Source organism: Calliphora vicina, chromosome 3 (genome assembly GCF_958450345.1).
Source record: "Calliphora vicina chromosome 3, idCalVici1.1, whole genome shotgun sequence".
Lineage (NCBI taxonomy): Eukaryota > Metazoa > Arthropoda > Insecta > Diptera > Calliphoridae > Calliphora > Calliphora vicina.
Window position 1 is genome coordinate 13,145,084 of NC_088782.1, and position 22,169 is coordinate 13,167,252.

The 22,169-nt window shown below is 27.3% G+C and overlaps 1 protein-coding gene across 5 annotated transcripts in view; it reads right to left on the reverse strand.

The window, feature by feature from the left end:
• Positions 1–379: 379 nt before the first annotated feature.
• The window catches only part of Eip63F-1 (Ecdysone-induced protein 63F 1), a 122,188-nt gene continuing 100,398 nt past the window's right edge, over positions 380–22,169 (reverse strand). For all 5 annotated transcript variants that reach the window (XM_065506358.1, XM_065506357.1, XM_065506360.1 and 2 more), the window contains 3 exons: positions 6,207–6,363; positions 4,143–4,291; positions 380–1,060 (listed from right to left, as the gene is read on the reverse strand). In XM_065506358.1, the coding sequence (XP_065362430.1) occupies positions 1,038–1,060; positions 4,143–4,291; positions 6,207–6,363 (329 nt within the window). In that variant the 3' untranslated portion in view covers positions 380–1,037. The remainder of the gene's footprint in view (positions 1,061–4,142; positions 4,292–6,206; positions 6,364–22,169) is intronic.

The window sequence follows — 22,169 nt, forward strand, 5'->3', positions numbered from 1 at the left end:
TGCTGTTGGTTTCAGGCAAACAGCAGACAAACAAACATAAAGAATTTATATTGAATTTTTTGCGTATCATCATGATGTGTGTATGTAATTGCGGTAAGACTTGTTACATAGTTTTTGTAGTTGTTTTATTGTTTGCCATTTTATGTCATAGTTTTTTGTTATTTTAAATCAATATTATTTGTTTGTTTGTTATTTTGTTGTTGTTGTAATTATTGCAGCACCCTTAACACAATATCACTCTCACTTTCAGACTTATCCGAGAAATTATTATTAATATTATTTTATATTATTTATAATTATTATAGTTATATGTTTATGCATTTCTTTCTTTTTTTTTTGGAAATTTATGTAAACAAATTTGATATATTAAGTATGTATATTTGTTTTTAAAAATATAATTTCCTTTTTATTTAGTTTTTTTGTTTGTTTGTATTTTGTGTGTGTTTTTTATTTTTTTATAAATAAAGACTTAAAATTAACTCAAAAATTAAGTATTAATTAAATTATTGTTAACATTCATTATTTAAGGTAATTAATTAAATGTTTAAAAATATAAACTTATAAAACTAACTTTTTTTGTTTTGTTTTTTCAATAATTTTTTATATAATTTTAATTTGTGTTTATGTTCCATCAACTTCTTCTATAAGCTTAACAAAAATATTTGTTTTTTATGTTTTATTTTATATAGGTTTTGTAACAAAATTTATTTTTAATATTTAATATATGCCTTTAATAAGGTGGTGTTTTTTTTAAGTTTTATTTTAAAAATTTTCCCAAAATTGTAGGCTTCTTTTAAAGAAGAGCCTTTTTTGTTTTGTTTTTTTTTTTATTATACAATATAAATTTTGATTATAACATTATTTATGCAATATTTAGTAAAAATATATAATTTGTTTTTAAATTTTCTGTATTTTTTTTTATTCATTGAGTATAATTATTTTTTTTTGTATTTAAATTTATTTTGTTTTTTATTTAAGTAAGAAGAATTTTTGTAATGAGGTTCTTAACACGTAGCCAACTCCGTCTCGCTCTCCCCTTAGAGTAATAGTCTTGTGAATTCTGTAATGAAATAGATAGGAATAAGAATTTTATAATAAGGTTTTCCAATATTTCCACAAATGAAAATCACTCAGTTTGCCATAAAAATAATTGAAATTTGGTAGGAAACAAAAATGTTTGACAAGGAACCGAACCTTATCCGTTCCAATTTTGTTAAAACTTGGTAATTTTAAGTTGTAATGCGGTTTGGATTGCCTTACCCATTTGTTTTCCGGTCGTGTTTTTAAGTCAGGCCCTTAATTTTAGATGTAATATTACTTATACCGACCGTAGTCCATTTATAATGGCTTCATTTAAAACCTCTGATATACCGTTTTTAAAATACTTCAATTAAATATTTATACAACAAGAGTGTGAATTGAATTTTTTTTCTGAATTGGATATTAATTCTCTTATTTCATTTTATATTTTTTTTTTTCAAGAAAATCTCATGTTTTTATATAATAAATAAATTAAACCAAACAGTTAATTAGCTTCAAATTATATTCAATTAAATTTAACTAGATGTAATAAAGTGTGCTTGTTGCCTTCATTTTCATTCAAATTTTCCTAATTATGTTGTAAATATTTACTTTATCTCTTTTTATGCCCATAACTCTGCCTTCCCCACATTTTCTGACACTTTATTTACTAAACAGTCTCAATTACAGACAATAAAATATTATGTTAATATATCACATTTTGTTAATATTGTTTTTGGTCTATTTTGTCCATCTAAGCACTTTGAATGTCTGTTAGAGCGTCTGTCCTGCGATTTGTGTGTCCTTCAATTGTTAGGTAGCAGCCTGACAGACAGACAGACATACAGTCAGAATAACTGTTAGTGACATTTGTGGTTATTTTGTTTTTGTCTATACCAACAAAAAAGAAAATCGAAGAAAATTTTTTTTTTTTTGACAAGCTGTTGCTTAATATTTAAACAAGTTTATTAACCTTATTATTCATTTACTTATTTTAATGCCACTGTTGTTACACTTTTATTATTGTTGTTTTACGTATTTTTTTTAATTTTGTACAAATCATGTGTAAATAGAGAATTCTCATATGTAAATAGAGAACTCACTGTCTAATTTACAGTTATAGAAAATAATTTGTTTACATTTTACAACGACTTTTTTGGCAACTCTTTATATCGAGTGTTGTGTTGCCAACTGTATAAAGAAGAGTAAGGACAAACAAATTGTGATGTTTTTATAATTTTGGTATAAAATTTAGAGTTTTGATAGCAAATTGCTGTAGATTTGTATAGATTTGGATTTGGAACTATGCGACATTAAAATTGTTTTACTGTTTTTTATTTTAAATATTAAATTTTTAATATTTTTTGGTATTTTTAATATGGTTTCTAAAATGTTTGCTCTATTGAAAGATCAAAACTAATTCTAAGCTGTATAACTTATCTTACATCTCTTTTTAAAACACTCTTTTCAGAGACAAGCGAATCCCTGGAGGTAACATAAAATTGATTTATCGTTTCTTTACATGTATCATGTTTGATAATGATGACAGCGATACAATAATTGTTTTGTCTCTTGGTACCCTTTAGTTTTGAATTTGACAATGTCAGTCTATATGATGAAATCAAATTTTCGTAGTTCGATTGATGATTGATACATCAATATATCGACAATTCTCCCAGCCCAGAAATGACTGAGATATGTATAAGGAAAAAACCGGGACAGCTTGGGTTTTTTTTACTATTCCTTTTGATATAAATTAAAATATTTGTTAAGCTACGCTATAGTTACCTCTAAAATGTTATCTTTAGCTCGACTATCGTTACTATTAATCTGAGGGTTGCGGGTTCGATTCCCACCAAAGACTCTGGGTGGGTGTCTCTGGCAGTTTGTGTTTGTGAAAAAAAATAATGTAACTCAAAATATGTGTTTGTTAAAACAACTAGAAGTATATAAAATTAACAGTTAAGGAGCTAGTAAGGAAACTTACTCGTTGTTAATACACATTGACTACTTTGGGCCGACTACCACACATCTATTTGGGATCAATCGATAGGCACATGTTTAAATAATTTCAGCAACTAGTACAGAACCTATTTGGAAGGTAAAACCAATAGTTTGGGGACAGTCGCCAGAATTACTGGGCAGTTATTGACAAAAACAAAATACTCCCAAGAAATAAAACAATGTTGTTATTTCTTAACCAAACCTGAAAAATCACATGCTGACTCTTGATTGTTTGTGTTTGTTCAAATCCCAGCAGTTCTGGCTAAGTGTCCCGAACTAGTGATTTTACCCATCTTTAGGGTCACTGCTAGTTACAGTATTAGTTATGTGACCATTTATTTTAACATGTGTGTGTCCCAGGCGGAAGTCGATTGATCCTTCATAGAAGACTAAACTCCGCATTACAAAATTATTATTAACTGACAATTTACTTTAAAGTGGCTACACCCTAGATTACTTAGAGACACTAAAGTGACGACTGACTTCACTTTAGATTACCCTGGATGTATAAAGTAACCAATTAACTTTTCGCTGCATTACATAGTAAACATCCATTTCAAATGACCCAAAATAATATAAATTTGAGTGAAAATTACCATACATTGACTTCTTTTGTAATCAATGCAGAACTGCTGGAATAATTAAGTGTGTTTTTGTGTGTTAAGTACTTTGGTTATATGATCCTCCACTCTTTTTGCAAACATTTTGTAACTAAATATGTATTTTATTGTTACTTCTTTCATTTCATTTCACTTTATTTTAATTGTATGTTTAATTAATGTTTTTGTTGTGGTTGTAACAATTAATTAAATTTTTCGTTTTATTTGTTCATTTTGCCCTTATTGTTACTAGATGTTATTGAACTTGGTTAGCGTCTTGGGTATTGTAAAAGTTAATTGGACATTACTGTTTTCATTAAAAATAATAATATAGCAAGTTATTAGTTATTAAAACCATATAAAAACAATATATAACTTATTTTTTTGCTGGTAGGGTTCCGATATTTTCTTGGAAATCAAAACTTGATACAAATATTGAACATGGCTTCATGAGCTAATAAATTGTGTAAATGTGGGATTTCATTTGTGTGCTTTTGTTAAAATACAATTGACACTTACCTTCATAATTTATTTTGCCATCTTGATCTAAATCCGCTATGGCTAACAGTTGTGTCAGTTGTGTTTCATTTAAAGGTTCACCAATCATTTCCATGGCGGTTTGTAATTCATCACGGGTAATAAAACCATTGCCATCTCGATCAAACACTCTAAAAGATAAAATAAATAAATTTATTTAATAAAATAGTTTAATTGATGTAAAAATTAATTAAAACAAGATAAATTAGTTTCCTTTGTAAAAAAAAAGATAAAAATATTGAATTTATGCAAATTACTAACTAAAAAATAATACACCAAAACTAAATGGACAACTTATAATGAGAAGGTTAGCATTTATTTTTTAAAATCCGGGACCGCAAATAACGGGTCCACTTTCATTACCTTGGTAAATTCAAAGCTTTATATCACTGAGAGAGTGATTTATAAGAGAACACCTACGAGTGTTGTTTTTATTTTCATATAGGTTTCTTACTAATACATTATCATCACTTTTTGACAACTGAGTTAGGTCTTTGACAGCAGAATTTCCGATCTATGTGTATTTATCTATGGTTCTAACTCATGGATTTGTGGAAGAGTTATTTTTGATTAATTTTCCAGTTGAAAAAATCAAATATTTGGATTCATTTATCAAATACTACAATTTAATTAAGAACATTTTTGAAATTCTTTTTCTATCAATCTAAATTGCTAAATTATGCAAATTAAATTCACATCACATTTCCTTAATTTGCATTATCTAACATGACTTTTCTAATCACCAAATTTACCAAATCCAATTGTCAAAAACAAAAGCCACATTAAATGCTGACATGAATTGTGGCAACAACAACATTTCAAATGGTCAAACCCAAAACTGGAATGGAAAATGTTTATATAATAGAATTTGAGCACAAATATCATTACATATGTATTTCAATTGAATAATAAGTTCTGGCAATTAAAATGGAAATTCGTTTAATCTAAATTAAAAAGGAGATGGGGCAGTAATACCAAACAATTTGATTTGCCATTACTTTTACTATAAACAGTGAATGGGATTGATTTAGGTTAAACTTAACTGAAGTTTATTTTATTTCTATTATTAAATTCAATTAAAAAAAAGAAACAAATGAGAATAATCCCACATGACTTATTTTATGAAGCCGGCGAAAAAAAGTCTAAGTCTATTTTTATCGCATTTGCTTCCCTGAATGACCATCAATAAGAATTTGTTCTCTCTTTTGTTGATTGTGAATGTCATGTTCATGTTTATATTTCATCAATGTTGTCATTAACATTGCGTTTGGAAAACAATACGATAAATGCACTTGTTAAATACCCAGTAGTTTTGGGTGACTGTCCGGAAATAGGGATTTTTAGCTTTCAGTTAGGGTCACCACTATTTACATAAATAACTAGGTTTCCTATGCACCCTACATATATTACAAATAGACTGTCTGATCCAAAGTAGTTGGATTCACATACCGGTTACATAGAGTCAGTTACTTTACTAGCTACCTTGATCATAACTGGTTTTTATAAAATAAACGCTTAAAATTACTACACTGTAGGTTACTGAGAGACACTAAAGTGACATTTGACTTCATGCTAGGTTACATGGGATGTCAGTGTACTTAAACAAAAGGAATTATATAAACACAATTTGCATAAAACCAGTTTGTACGAATTAATCACAAAAGGTTTAAAGTGACTACACTCTAGATTACTTAGAGACAATAAAGTGACAATTGACCTAAGATGTATAAAGTAACCAATTGAATTCTGTCTGCACTACAAAAAGCATACGTGTCAAATGATCCAAAATGTATAAATTGGAGTCAGCCAAGTGACAATTATTGACAATTACTGTCTATAAGCCATACATTGACTACTTGCTTAACTGTAGGGAGGGATATTTTCTGAGAAATGATTCTCTCTCACAAACTGTTCACATACACTATTACCGACACTTTCACACACTTTTCTAGTCACACTTCTTTTCCTTTTTTCATCCTATTTTGATTCATACCAAACAGAATTCAATACTTGTTGTTTGTATTTAAAAGAAAATTGTGTACATACCTAAATGCAGCAATTAAATCCTCAGTGACATCATCCAATTCATCGGGTTTGCTGGCATTTTCCTCTTGTTGTTGCTGCTGTTGGCTTTGTTCGTCGCGTAAGGCTTGTATACGTCCAACCCATTGTAAAAATTCTGCTTCATTTATTAAACCATTACCTGGTGTGACAATGCAAAGAGAAAGAACAATAAAGGTGGGAAAATTGTTAGAAATAAAAGAAAATCAATTTGAAAATAATTTAATATAAAGAAATTCTTATTCAAAAAAAAAATTAACAATAAAATATTGCATAAGAATAAAACCATATAAAAATCGGAAAACTCATAGCTTTTGGAATTTAATCAATTGAAGGGTTTAGAGCAAAATTTGATTAGCCAGAAGAAAGGAAATCCCCCCCCCAAAAAAAAACCAAAATGTTTCAATATAAACATGTAAGAGCGCTATATTCGGCTGTGCCGAATCTTTTATACCCTTCACCAAATTATATTTTAAAATACATTTTTTTTCGAAATTTTTTATTAATTTTTTTCAATATTTTTTTTTAAAAATTAATTGAAAAAAAATTTATGACAAAAAATTTTTTGGTTAAAAAAAAAATCAGATTAAAAAATATTTTTCCTGATTATGACCCATTGACCCATACATCGTTGCAATGGACTTTGAAATACAATCTATCATTATGTCCCGGTTTTTTCCATATATTTCAGCCACTTCTGGGCCGATTATTTAAACAACAACCAAGACGAGAATTATCGATATAATGATGCATCAATCATGTTTGTAAGTTATTTGGGGGCTAGGGAAAGTTGATTTCAACATACAGACGGACATGGCTATATCGACTCTGCTATCTATAACGATCCAGAATATATATATACTTTGTGGGGTCGCAAATGGAAAATGTAGAAATTACAAACGGAGTGACAAACTTATATATACCCTTGCCACTGCCATGGTTAAGGGTAGAAAAAGGAAAAACAGAAAAATTTTAAATAAATTTTACTTTATTTGCTCCCCCCAAATGGTTGACCTAGAACCGTGACTGCTTAACTGACAATTGCTTGTTCACACTTGAATTTGTCTCGAAAGGTGTCCATACAACATAAATTCATGTACATACACAAAATTGTTAGCTGAGGGAATAAATTGATGGCTAGTCAAGACGGGGAGTTAAAAGCTTCTTAAAAAACCTACAAAATTGTATACTTGGTGTTTTTATGTCGCTTCAATAAATAACATAGATAACCCTCTACATTGGCAACACTGCAATTTTGACATTTTATTATGTGTCACAACAGTGTTGCATTTTTTGTATAACTTTTAAATTTTTAATATTTTTCTATTTCTATAAACTTGTTTTGTTTATTTTTGCCCTGACTTTGGCCCTCAACAATACTTTATTTTAAAATTTCCTTACTTTTTGTTGTTATTTAACAAACAATCAAAGAAACTTTTATTGCGTGCTGCCAAGTTTGTGAAATCCATAAATTTGTTTATTTACTCAGAATTTTGTTTTAAATTCTATTTTAACTTTAAACATTTTTCATTTCAAATAAGCCTATATGTAAAATTTATAGTGAAATTTAATCGATTATTTCTTTACAAAGACAACAAATTTTAAATCATTTGTCTTATTTGGTTTTAAGTTAAGTTTTTTTGCCAAAATAAAAGTAAGTATTTGTCTGTATTGTTGATGATAATCAAGGTCAAGGCTAAAAGTTAGCAATTTACAGTTTATATTTTAAACGATTTTTCTTTTATTTATGTATTATTTTTACTTGATTGTTATCGACCAACAACTTCCGTTTTATTTTATTTGTAGTAGGGGTATTTTTTTTGGTTCGACTTAATTGAGTTTTCGTCTTTGTGCTTTTGGAACAAAAAAAAAAAAAGAAGAAAAGAAAACGTTTATGTTTTCCTTGATAGCCATCATCCGTTTTAGGATTGTTATCATTGTTATATAACACAAAATTATGAAATAAATGTAAGAAAATGTTGGCCAAATAAATTTTTAGTGGGTTAAAGTCGATCTTAGAGTAACGTAAAGGAAAAAAGAAACTTATTTATAAGAAAAAAACACAGAACTAATGTTACCAATTATTTAAAAATATTCCATGAGAAATATTCTGTATAGGTATTTCAAGAGGAGTAATGTTAGTCAAAATTAACCCTTTGATGTATTTGGGATCTAAAAAAGCTCAATTAAAAACACTGTCTGTTTGAAATGTTTGATAGATGAACTTTAGAACATTTTATTTTGAATTTTTAAAAAGAAAATAAAATTTACCATTTTATGCACTTAGTGTCAAAATTTAACAAAAATGTTTTGGTCTCAAGGTCATAAATTTATATTTTTTTGCTTTCAATATAATTTCTAAACTTCAAATAAATATTTTTCTGAAGTTTCATTAAATTCCACCAATAAATGCTTAACATTTAGCTTTATTAAAATGAAAAATTACAAAAATTCAAAATTTTGAACTTTGATAACGGTATTGAAAGGGTTTACATTTACTGATTTTAATACAATCTGCAGTATTTATTTCATATATATTCAGTAATAATACCCCGAATTTATTTAAATAAAACTATGTAACATTATAAAATAATGGCACATTATTAAAATGTTTGTTAAAAATAGCATATTTAAAGAAAATTGTTATATTATTGACATATAAATCTTATTAAAAGTCTAAGCTATTCGAAAAAACGAGAATTGGTGTTTGAAGATGACAAAGCTCTTAATATTTCTCAAAATAGATTCCAAAAAATGACTGAGGAAAATGCATAAAATTGTTGTATATTACCAGAACAGGAATAATCCTGATAATTTTTTGAAATGAATTTTAAAAAATGTTAAAATTTCCTTTTTTAACATCCAATAACTTGAAAAGGTGATGTAGGGTGTTAAAAACTTTTTCGAATTTGTCTCACTTTGTCACAATTTTTTTTTTGATTTCTTCTTTGGCGCCAATTAGGCTACTACTACTGAACGGGAAGGGCTTCTCAGTGATAAAATTAAATAAAGAGAATAAAGGAAAATAAAAATATAAAACTGTAATTAAAACAAATAAAACGTTTTTGTAAGAAAAATAAATAAAAATTTAGTAAAATAAAAAAAATTAAAAACAATTTCAATATTGTTTTTTTATTATATGTTGAAATCCTTGTTCAAATCTTTTAAAAAATTTACATTTCTTATACTCGTAACAATAGATTATATTGTTTACCCATAAATATTGTCAAAACAATAAGTAAAAAGCCTCCTTTAATGGTTTATTGAGGCATACTTCCCCTTTCCTCTGGCATGTGTACGAGAATAGTAGTAGGTACTTGATAATTTGAAAATCAAGGTAATCGTTTCTTTTTTTTTTGTTCCATTTTTACTGTTGTTATATAGTTTTTGTAATAGTTTTATACAGCCACCCTCTTTTACTGCTGAATTCTTATAGTTTTTATAGCCGCCAGAAATTCAAAATCAAGGTCATTTAAGAAAAATACATAAAAAAGCCCTAAAGTAAGAGTAAAAGAAAAGAACGACAGACAAACATCAACAACAGTTAAAAAATTACAAATAACAACAACAAAAAACTGTTGGCATTGTAAGTAGCAGCAGAGAGAATGATGGTGACATTCATATACATATATACAAACATATATCAAAAAAATAATGGCTGCATATGCGAGAGTATAAATGTGTGTTTATAAGCTTTAAGAGAGATTTATCATAAAAACTGTTACTTTTTTTGCTCCCCTTTATTATTATTATTATTGTTGTTATTTAAATAATGATATAACAGCCTTGTAAACAAAAACAGCAATGTTTATGTTGAACAAAATACACTCGTATTATAGCAAATAATAATGATAGTAATACATATTCACTGTAAATTAAAAAAATAAAAAAAACTACACCACAACAATAATAACAACTCAAACCAACTGTAAATGTCATTGATAATAATCTGCATGAGTGAGTTAAATCTTAAAACAAAAGATGGCTTACATTTTAGAATGGGATTTAGCAAATAAATGTTTTTTTTTTCTAATTCAGAAAATTTTATTATTTGGCAAATGTAATAAAACATACAATAAATAAATATGTTTTTTAAATAAAAAGGCAAAACTTGAAAAAATAAAAAAATATGTATGTGGCAAAATATTTTTTCACTTAAAATTATTATTTGAACATAAAAGCATTTTAATTTTGCAAAAAGGAATTCTTCAGAAGTTCCTTTCAAGACCATTTAAAATTTTAAAAAGAAATAAAAAGTCTTCGGAAAAAATGTTTCCACTAAAAGCTATAATCCAACAGCGAGGTGTTTAACTTAAGCATACCTTGACCATCTTTGTATTCAAACGAGGTATTAACAACTTTCATTTACTTAAAGCTTAGGTCCTCCTCTATGATTTTCATATAAATTTTTTGCGATAGACCTCAACGTTTGTTGTAAAAAGACGTATGATTACTTTTATTAATAAATTAATATTGATCATACGTCACCAAGTCAAATATATTGCAAATGCTTTTGGTTCATAAGAAACCCTCAAAATTCTGGTTAAAGTTCTTGTGAATTAAAAATTTTTGTCATTTAACTGTTTTATAGAAGTATTTAAATGTTTTAGTTTTATATTATTTCCTAAACTAGCAAATAAATTTTATTTTATGACTTAAATATGCGAGATATTTTCAAATTTGTAGCTTTTATTTTGAAAAATTTTTACAATATAAATTTATTCAAAGTATTGGCCATTGTTAAACTATGACCCTTTTCCATCTTTCTGGCAGCATATGTATTCCGAGTTAAAATAACTGCTCAACTGCGCAATGCATATTTGTCTTTGGTGTCTATTCGGCTGCACGCAGAGAAAAAATATAGTTGGGCATGGTTACTGTAACCATATCAATATTGTTACAAGTTTTTTAACTATATTATAGTCACAGTAACCATTTACATGATTGTGGTAACCATAATATGGTTAATTTGCAATTCACATGATTGTATCAACCATATATATGGTTACAGTAAACAATTATATGTTTGTGACAACCATTCATATGATGAAGGACTTATCATGTTATGTTGCATTCGGCTTAAGGCTTATCATAATCTGAGAACAACATATTATGATAAAATTATTCATCATAAATATGGTTGTCACAAACATATATTTGTTTACTGTAACCATTATATGGTTGATACAATCATGTGAATCATAAATTAACCATATTATGGTTGCCACAATCATGTAAATAGTTACTGTGACTATAATATTGTTAAAAATCTTGTAACACTATTTAAATGGTTACAGTAACCATGCCCAATTATATTTTTTCTCTGCGTGTGGTTGGCTGGGCTTCATATACTATCTCTTACGCTTCGAGTAATCGTAATGGATTAATTTTTTATCGCAAGTAATGATTCGGTGCAAAAATGATTTTTTTTATAGCGTTCAAGCATCATCATCTTTCATGCAAAACCGTCTTTCAAGATCTCTCAGTTTCAATTCGCATGGTACCCAATTTCCCTGCTTTTAGATGAATTATACTGCTTACAAACGTTTTGAAATTGCTGCTTGATTAGCTTCCAATTACAAGCTCTTGTTGAGTTTGACAACAATTTTCATGAACTAATGCCTTTTTTGACTGGCCTGGGCGATCTTTGTCTTCCATGTCAAAATCACCACTTATGAACCGTACAAACCATCTCTCGCATGTTAAAACCGATGGAACACATTCACCATAAGCTTTGGTGAGTAATCGGTGTGCTTCAGCGGAACTTTTTTAAAGAAGTAAAGAAAAACTTCCCACACATGACGCTTTGTTGGTACAAAATTCTTCCTCGAAACAAAATAAAACTTTATTGTTTACACTTTAATGTTCAATAACTAAGCGAGAATAAATGACAGATATTAACGGATATGTCATACACCGGTAGATCTTTTTTTAAAAACAAAGAAGTTCTTTACAAGTTCCTTTCAAGTCTATTGCATATCTGAACAAGCAATTAAAAATCTTATAAAAAAATTTCAAATCTTCCATACGCGAGCTGTTCAAGTTTAGTATTCTATGTCTCTCTCTGTTAATTCAAACACGTAGTGTTGTCAGAATGCTTTTGCTTTTTTTTACATTTATTAATAAATTAATATTAATCATACGCTACCAGTAGATTTTGTTTGTAAATACTTTAAATCTGATGAGATTGTCCGAATTTGTTATAAGTTCTTTTGAATTTTACATTATTCAGTATTTTATTATTTTAAAGAAGCATTTAGATATTGTCATTATTATTTATTTCCTAAAACTGCAAAAAAAAGATCTGTTTTAAATTTAAGCAAAGGTTTTTTTTCAGAAGTTACTTCTAAAGCAGTCTTATTGATTTAAAATTCTGCAAAATTATTTCAATCTGTAATCATTTTTAGTATTAGTTTCTTATATTTATTAATACTTTGGATATTTCTCACCAATAATAAACCATAAAATAAAACAGCTTTTACACATTTGTTTTTATATGCTTCGATTTAGTGCTTGTGGCTAAAATGTCTTAACTTATTTTTAGTATTTTTGGTACATTTACTGTTGACCTTAATCGTAAATAAGTTTTTCATGTTTATTTTGTTGTCAGTATATTTTATTTGGGTTTGGGAGGTTTACTTTATGAATCCTTATAATAATCATGATGATTTCCTTTGGCTTTTCATAGAAATATTTTTTTTCTTTTTACAAAGATGGTAAAAGATTTTTTCATTCAAGCTTCCATTTCTTTATTACTCAATGTTAAAGACAAGGATAATGAAATTATTGTTAAATATAAAATAAATACTTTTATGAAAATATTGTGTAATGGTATTATTGTAATAGTTTTATTAAAAATGTGTTTATTATCGGCATAAGGAAATAATTTAAAACTTTTAAATTTTATCTGTTTTCTTATGTAATCCAATTACAATATTTTACAATTCTGTCTTGTCTCCTTCATAATTCTAAAATTACATAATTTCCTGTAATTATCTGATTTAAATAGACATAGATTTAAATGATAATATTTAACAACAATAATACAATTATTATAATTCAATTTTAAATGCATAAACAAATACTCGTTACATGTCCAACAAGGATTACAGCAACAGCAACAATAATACGAAAGCAATTATTATAACACTTTAAATAAACGAACTCCATCAAACACAAATATTTGTGCTCTTTACACACTAGGGTGGGCCTTAGTTGGCACATTTTAGATTTTTGATGCTCTCATAAATGACAATAGACAGCCTAGATCGTCTTAGAATCTTATGAGGACCCAGAATATATAAATTTTTTGGTTCTAGCATTGAAAATCCAAAAAAAGTACAAAATAATGGCCATCCTACTGCTATGTATTTGTATTGTGAGTGTGAGAGTATAACAGTTAAAGGCTAAAGGTTAATTGCATGTGCTGGCATAACACTCTATAGTGTTATACATACAAATACACATGATGAACCGTAGTTTATTGCATTTGGTGTTGTTGTTTTTGTTTGTAATTTAGAGTGCATGTGGAGAGAGTGAGAGTGTGTTTTTGAAAGTTTTGTGAAACGAATAAAAAATTTACATAATCATCTATTAAAAACAGACAAGAAAACCATAATAAAAACCATTTGGTCTAACCTTAAAAACAAAATCACTGTTAAATGCAATAAAATACATTGTAAAGTGGTAAAAAACCCAACCAAATGTGCTGGTACAAGCAACAACGAAACTTCTATTCTTCTAGCCAGGGTAGTAAAAGAGTTCAATGTCAAAAATTTCAGATTATGAATATAAATGTGGAATTTTTTAGGAAGTGATAAAATGGTTCAATGATTTTTAATATCAATAATTACACTGTCCAACAAATTGAGACTTTTTGATTGGAACAGAACAGCGACCCTATAATTCTGAAAGGGCATGTTGAGTAGATAATTTTTGTAGAATAAACTTAGAGTCCAGCTGGTCTGTCAAAGTTTTAATTTTTTAATCGAAGGTAGCATTATACTAACTGAATAAAATGTTGTAAGTTAATATCTGATAGAATTTTTATTGTCAGAGTTATATTGAGGAATTTTCTGGGGATCATTTTTGTTGAAGATCTTAACCCCCTATCTCGTATCTTTAGGGGTCAAATTGACCCCTTTTTCGAGAAAATTGAAAAAAGTCCTTTCAAAAAGGACATTTAAGGATTAAAATATTCTACGAAACTTTTTGCCTTAAAATTTCATTGGAGGTCACCAAAGACACAACAGTTGTAAATAAAACGTTTTACGCTTAATTAGCAAAATTACACGCCATATCGGATCTCCCATTTTTTTAAAAATATCACCAAAAATCCAAGTATGATCCGAATGAGCTGAAATTTAAAATATAAATAGTCCATAAGCTTTTAGTTCAAGTGATATTTAGGTTTATTTATTTATTATACCCTTCAGCTTCGTGAGAAGGGTATATATAAGTTTGTCATTCCGTTTGTAATTTCTACATTTTTCATTTCCGACCCTATAAAGTATATATATTCTGGATCCTTATAGATAGCGGAGTCGATTAAGCCATGTCCGTCTGTCTGTCTGTCTGTCTGTCTGTCTGTCTGTCTGTCTGTCTGTCTGTCTGTCTGTCTGTCTGTCTGTCTGTCTGTCTGTCTGTCTGTCTGTCTGTCTGTCTGTCTGTCTGTCTGTCTGTCTGTCTGTCCGTCTGTCTGTCTGTCTGTCTGTCTGTCTGTTGAAATCAGTTTTCTGAAGACCCCAGATATCTTCGGGATCCAAATCTTCAATAATTCTGTCAGACATGCTTTCGAGAATTTTGCTATTTAAAATCAGCAAAATCGGTCCACAAATGGCTGAGATATGAGGAAAAAACCAAGACAACCTCGATTTTTGACCAATTTTTGACCTATATCTGGATTACTAAGATATTAATATAGACAATATGGATATCTAATGATAGATATTTCAAAGACATTTGCAACGACGTATATAAGACCATATTAAGTTGGACCTACAATGGGTCAAAATCGGGAAAAAAATTTTTAACCCGAATTTTTTTTTTCAAAAAAAAATTTTTAAAAACCAAAAAAAAATTTTTAAAATTTAAAAAAAAAAATTTTAAATTTAAAAAAAAAAAATTTTAATTTAAAAAAAAAAAAATTAAAATAAATTTTTTTCCAAAAAATTAAAAAAAACAACTAAAAAAAAAATAAATTTTGTTTACCTAAAAATATTTAAAATTTTGAAGTATAATTTGGTGAAGGGTATATAAGATTCGGCACAGCCGAATATAGCACTCTTACTTGTTTTTTTTAATTCTGCTCGATATTTTACAGCGGGCCTACGAAGGTTCGAAATTTTTTATTAAAATATTATTTATATTTGCTATAACATCTCAAAAACAATAAAAATAACATGCTAACAGTTATCTCACCCTATAAAAAGTTACACGCATCCAAAGTTGGAACATGAAAAATGGCCATATGTTTTACATTCTTTCCCAGAAAATTCCCTATATTTTTTCTTTTGTAGAAAAAATTTTCTTCGGGACTATATAAAATTTGTATATGACCCGAAAAGAGAACCACTACACAAATATGGTCCAAATTTTAAATTGTATGGAGAAGTTTTTTTTAAAGTAAAATTGTGATTTTTTTTGACGTTATTGTAACAAAAACAAAACACATGTACAATTTACACTCAAAGTACACGCTTGTAATCACACACAATTTTCTGGACATGAGCGAATTCACTTAATTATGAATAAATTTGAAAAGAATCCATCGATTTTTATGATCGATATATCATTCTATTCCTATTACATGCGGCTTTGCGATAAAGACGTTTTCGATTTTTCATGTTTTTTTTTAAAAAATTAGCTATTTTCAAGTAAAAAATATATTTTTCGCTTCAATTTGTTATTATAACTCCGAAACTACTGAGCCGATTGAAACGCAATATATATGTGAAAATTTGTACATAACATGGGGAAAATGTTTTTAAAATTCAATAATGCAAAAAAAGAACATTAACAACTCACTTGTATATATATCAAACAAAAAACAAAAATTTTGTGAAAATGAGCGAATTCACTTAATTATGAATAAATTCGAAAATAATCCATCGATTTTTATGATAGATATTTCATTTTGTTGCTATAACATGTGGCTTTGTGATAAAGCAATAAATGTAAACAATTTCTGCCGTTTTAGATTTTTCATGATTTTTTTAAAACAAAAAAAGTTTGCTATTTTCACGTAAAAAATATATTTTTTTCTTAAATTTATTATTATAACTCCGAAACTACTGAGCCGATTGAAACGCAATATATATGTGAACATTTTTATATAGCATGGGGAATATGTTTACAAAATTCAATAATTCAAAAAAAGAACATTAACTACTCAATTTTATGCATATCAAACAAAAAACAAAAATTTTGCGAAAATGAGCGAATTCACTTATTTGTGAATAAATTCGAAAAGAATCAATCGATTTTTATGATCTATATTTCATTTTGTTGCTATTACATGTAGCTCTGCGATCATGCAATAAATCTAAACAATTTCTGCCGTTTTCAATTTTTCATGATTGTTTTAAAACAAAAAAATTTGCAATTTTCAGGTAAAAAATATATTTTTCGCTTCAATTTGTTATTATAACTCCGAAACTACTGAGCCCATTGAAACCCAATATATATGTGAAAATTTGTACATAACATGGGGAATATGTTTTCAAAATTCAATCATTCAAAAGAAGAACATTAACTACTCAATTTTATATATATCAAACAAAAAAAATTAAATTTTATGAAAATGAGCGAATTCACTTAATTGTGAATAAATTCGCAAAGAATCAATCGATTTTTATGATAGATATTTCATTTTGTTGCTATTACATGTGGCTTTGCGATTAAGCAATAAATGTGAAGAATTTCTGCCGTTTTCGATTTTTCATGATTTTTTTAAAACAAAAAAATTTGCTATTTTCACGTAAAAAATATATTTTCCGCTTCAATTTGTTATTATAACTCCGAAACTACTGAAACGCAATATACAAACGGATTAAAGGTTATGTAAATTTGAACTTTTATAAGTTTATTTTAATACTATCTGACTAACACTTTTTGAGTTATCATTAATTTTGTGGAGAAACGTCTAACAAAATTTATATTTTTATTTAAACATTTTTTTAAAAAAAGTATATTCATAGAATTGAAAAATTTTACCATTTTTGTACTTAGGTAGCCATGATGCATGAAATCTATATAATGGTTAGTCAAGAATTTTTTGCTGTTGACCTGTGTTATCTATCCAAATCACATATTTTGGTTTAAAATGGCATCGATTTATTAGGGCATATTTTGTTATCTTCTACTTCAAAATGCATATTTTATAAGCATATTATCAAAATTTTTTTACAAAAATATTATGTTGTCAATGGGTAATATATTGTCTCTACAAATAGTTTTTTTTGTCAAATTTGTTATAGAAATAACATCAAATGTGGTCGATCGAGAAACTGATAGTAAGTCTTCTTTATTTCTAGCAATTGGAAATAATAATTACAAAAAATTATTTTGTTTCTAAAAAGTTTTTTAGTTTTTTTTATGTATCAAAAATTCATTAGTATCAAAAAAATTCATATTTTTTTCATTGTAATTTCGATTTATAGAAGTTTTCTTAGGCAAATATTTTGTTACTTCATATACACAATTACCGCTCTTTACAGTCATTTATTACGATAATTGAGGTGATGATTTTAAAAGGCGAGCCGCACGTGGAGGCTCTAAAGATTATGGTGTTAAACAAGTATTAAGCCCAAGATATTACATTTATTATATTTATTAACTTTAAGGGTACCTTTTTCTATTGCTTAAAGTTACCTTTAACTATAAAGGTAGGTTGTAATAATGGCCCTTAAAACGTTAACTATTCCATTGTATAACTAAATAAGTAATTTCTACTGGGAACTCTAATGTGTAGTTTTTGGCCATTGAGCGATCTATATTACTTATTGTTTTGGGTTTATATTGATTTTTTGAAGCATATTTTTAGGCATATATTTTCCATTTTTATGTTATAGTCATACTGTAGAGATTTCAAATCACTCTTTCAAATCCCCTGTTTAATGGGTTAACCACAAATAACACGAAATGCAATTTAAACTTCAACACACACACACTCTCACTCACACACCCAGATTGAGAGAGACGGAGTGTAAGAGCGCTGCAAATATAAAATACCGTAACGTCCACAGCCACAAAAGCGGAAATACAATGTGCGAACATTGCAAATGGCATGTACACAGCAAAATGTTGTTGCTGTTATTGCCGTTTGCAGTACGCTTCACAATGAATTTTAACTTTTGTTAAAAGTTAAAATCATTAATACGGTTGCATAAGCAGCCAACATGTAATAAACATTAAACATTTCTTTCTTTATAATTCTCTGCTTTGTTATTGTTCATTATCCATTTTGTGGTTTATAGCAAAAACCACTTGCTAAGAAGTTAAGTTTAAAAAAAAAAATCAAAATGTTTTAAAGAGAATAAAGAATAATATATTAGTTTTAAACACGAACTCTAAATGAAACAAGGAAATTGTATTACGAGATAAATTTAATTAAAGTTTGTTGTAAAAGGGAAAAAAATAGTTTTTTTTTTAAAGGATTATTTGAATATTACAAAGTGCAATATTTTATATACTTACAAGTAATTAAGGTATATTTTTTTTGATTAAACTTGAATATATTTAAAGGTTGTTTCTTTACCACAAATATTGATGATTTCTTAGGATATAAAGTTTTTGAAAAATATTTTACTTGGTGGCGTATGATTAATATTAATTGATTAATATAATTAATCATATGCATTTCTGCAGTAAACGAAGGGGCCGATAGCCGAAAATGTATATAGAAATCATAGCGGAGGACCTAAACATTAAGTAAACGAATGTTTATATGAGCCTTTTTGAATAAGCAGAGAGCCATAGAATACCAAAATTTAACTCCTATCGTTTGGATTATAAATTTTAAGTGGAAGATTTGATACTTGTTTGGGGAATTTTTAATTTCTTGTTAAATAAGTAATGGACCTATAGGAAACATTTAAATCCTATTTCTAAAATCCTAAAATTAATTTAGTTCACTTCTTTGTTATTGTTCATTACCCATTTCGTGGCTTATAGCAAGAACCTCTTGCTAGGAAAGTTAAATTTACAAAAAAAGAGAAAGAAATCAAAATGTTTTAAACACAATATTGAAAATATCGCACTTGATCAACAAGATTGTATTAACTCAAAATTTTAAAATTTTCAGTAGAGGATAAAAACTGTTTGTGGTTACATTTTAAGAGAATTTGATAATCTGAATACATCATTGTATGTAAATTCCATTTAAAAAAATAATTACTTTGTTTTTCTTTTAAATTTTTCCAATTATTGCAAAAAAATCTATTTTTTGAGTTAATACCATTTTTCTGACAAAATGTAAACAATTTTATTATAAAAAGAGTCACATTTCGAGTTAAAATCATAAAATAAAACCAATTTTATCAACAAAACAGTATCAACTCAAAATACAACCAAATATAAATAAAAAACTTTGATTATTTTTAACTTGAATAAACGCTCAACTCAAAATAATACCTTTGTAATGAAAATATACGACGCATTTCTATTTCAACTTTTGTATTAACTTGAAATAATACCTTTTTGTTGTATAAAAGTAGTCACTATATTATCATGAAAATGGTCTCAAGTGTTGTTTTCGAGAAGTGAAATTTACAAAATTTTGAGTTAATACCCTGTTGTTGATCAAGTGCGATATATAAGTTTTAAACACGAACTAAGAGATCAAATTAATTAAGGTTTCCTAAGGAAAAAATGGGGTTTTAAAAGACTGTTTGAATATTTCGAAGTGCTATATTTTATATACTTACAAGTAATAAATTTATTTTATAATTAAAAATAGGTTAAGGTAAAGATGTTTTCATTTTAACAAATTTAATTTTAAGAAAAAATATTGACGATATCTTAGGAATTAAAGTATTTGAAAAATATTTTTCTTGGTGACGTATGATTAATATTAATTGATAAATAAAATTAATTATACGCATTTTTACAACAAACTTTGTGGTCCTACGCAGAAAATGTATATACAAATCATAGAGGAGGACCTAAGCTTTAAGTAAATGAAAGTTGATACTACCCACTTTGAATATAAAAAGTGCCAGGGTCTGCTAAAGTTGAACACCTCGCTTTTGCGTTATATAATTTAAATTGAATACTTTGAGGTTTTTTTTTAAAAATTATTAATTTCTTGTTAAAATAAGAAATGCACTTGAAAATAACCTTTACACTCCTTTTAAAAAAACTAAAATTATTTTGTCATATTCTCAAGAAAATATAAACAATTTTAAAGATTTCTAATGATAATAAGGTAATTACAAAATAAATTACTTGGTGACGTATGATTAATATTAATTGATGAATAAAAATAATCATACGCATTTTTACAACACAAGGTGGAACCGAATGCAAAATATGCTTAAGAAAATCATAGAGAAAGACCTAAGCTTTAAGTAATTAAAAGTTGTAATTGCCATGATTTGAAATATAACTTTTTGGCAGAAAATTTGAATTTTTTTTGGTAAGATTTTAAACAGTTTTCCATTCGTCACATTGTCCATAATTAATTTAGTCACTATCAACTTAAATGCAGAGTACACAAAATTAATTTTACTATTATGTTTTCTTCTCTGAAAGAAACAACCTTTATGGGTTGTTTTCCCCTAAAAAATTTCGACACCATAAATTAAAAAACAAACCAAAATGCGAAGCGCAAAATAAAATCAATAAAGTGTGCGTGCTAAATTGAACAAAAATGAAAGAAATTATTATGAAAATATTGGCAAAATAACTACAAATAATTGCCAAGCTGAACACTAAAGTAAAGAGCAGCAGCAAAAAAATTAAACAGAAAAATATGAAAACACACACAACTGTTACAAATTACATAAAATACAGCAACAAGAAATGTAAAACCTAGAAGAGTTGGCAGCAGAGATGGTAATTTTTGATTTAAATAGTAAGTAACCAGCAAAAAACTTGGCAATGACATGCAATTACTAAACAACTTACATTTCAATGACTACTTCATACCGCCTGCATTACTTAGAAGTAGTTTGGTAATGACTGACATTTAATCTGATATATAGTTATGTTTACAAAATTCAGAATTAATTCATTATAAATTTTGTTTCCTCTTTATATAGCCATTCTTAGACAATATTTTGTCTATAAGTCCAAAGGTAAAGACCTAATTTCCGGGGTCCCACAGAGAGGTCCCATCTCGGTCCTCTTCTATTTATACTATTTATAAATGATCTTTCTGATTCCACAGATAATAGTAACATTCTAACGTTCGCAACAATCATTCTAACGTCTGACTTGGTGCAACATTAAATTCCTTAAATTTTATCATAGATTTAGGAATCTATTTTAATCGAAAATTTAATTTGAGATATGCTTATTTTAAAACATTTCAAAATACTACTTTTATTTCTGTTATTTATTAATGATGTGGAATTAGGAAGTCCCTAGAACATGGTAACATTTTAATGTACAACTTTGACAGAGAAAGTTTTTTCAACTAATTTCAATCTGATTAAGACAAAATTCAAAATTAAATGTTGTTAACTTCAGGGAACTGAAATTGAAAAAAGTGTGAATGCATGTCCTTCTAGACATATTCGTCATGCTCCAATTATTACTTCATTGATGGCATAACATTAAATTTCGTCGACTCCAACATTGATTTAGGATACTATTTTGATTGAAGCCTTAATTTAGGATGTATTTACTTCAGACGTTTTCAAAACACAAATTTTATGGCGTTTTTCCAATCCTGATATGCATGGATGTAATATACACACAAACTTACACATGTGTATATTAGGGTGG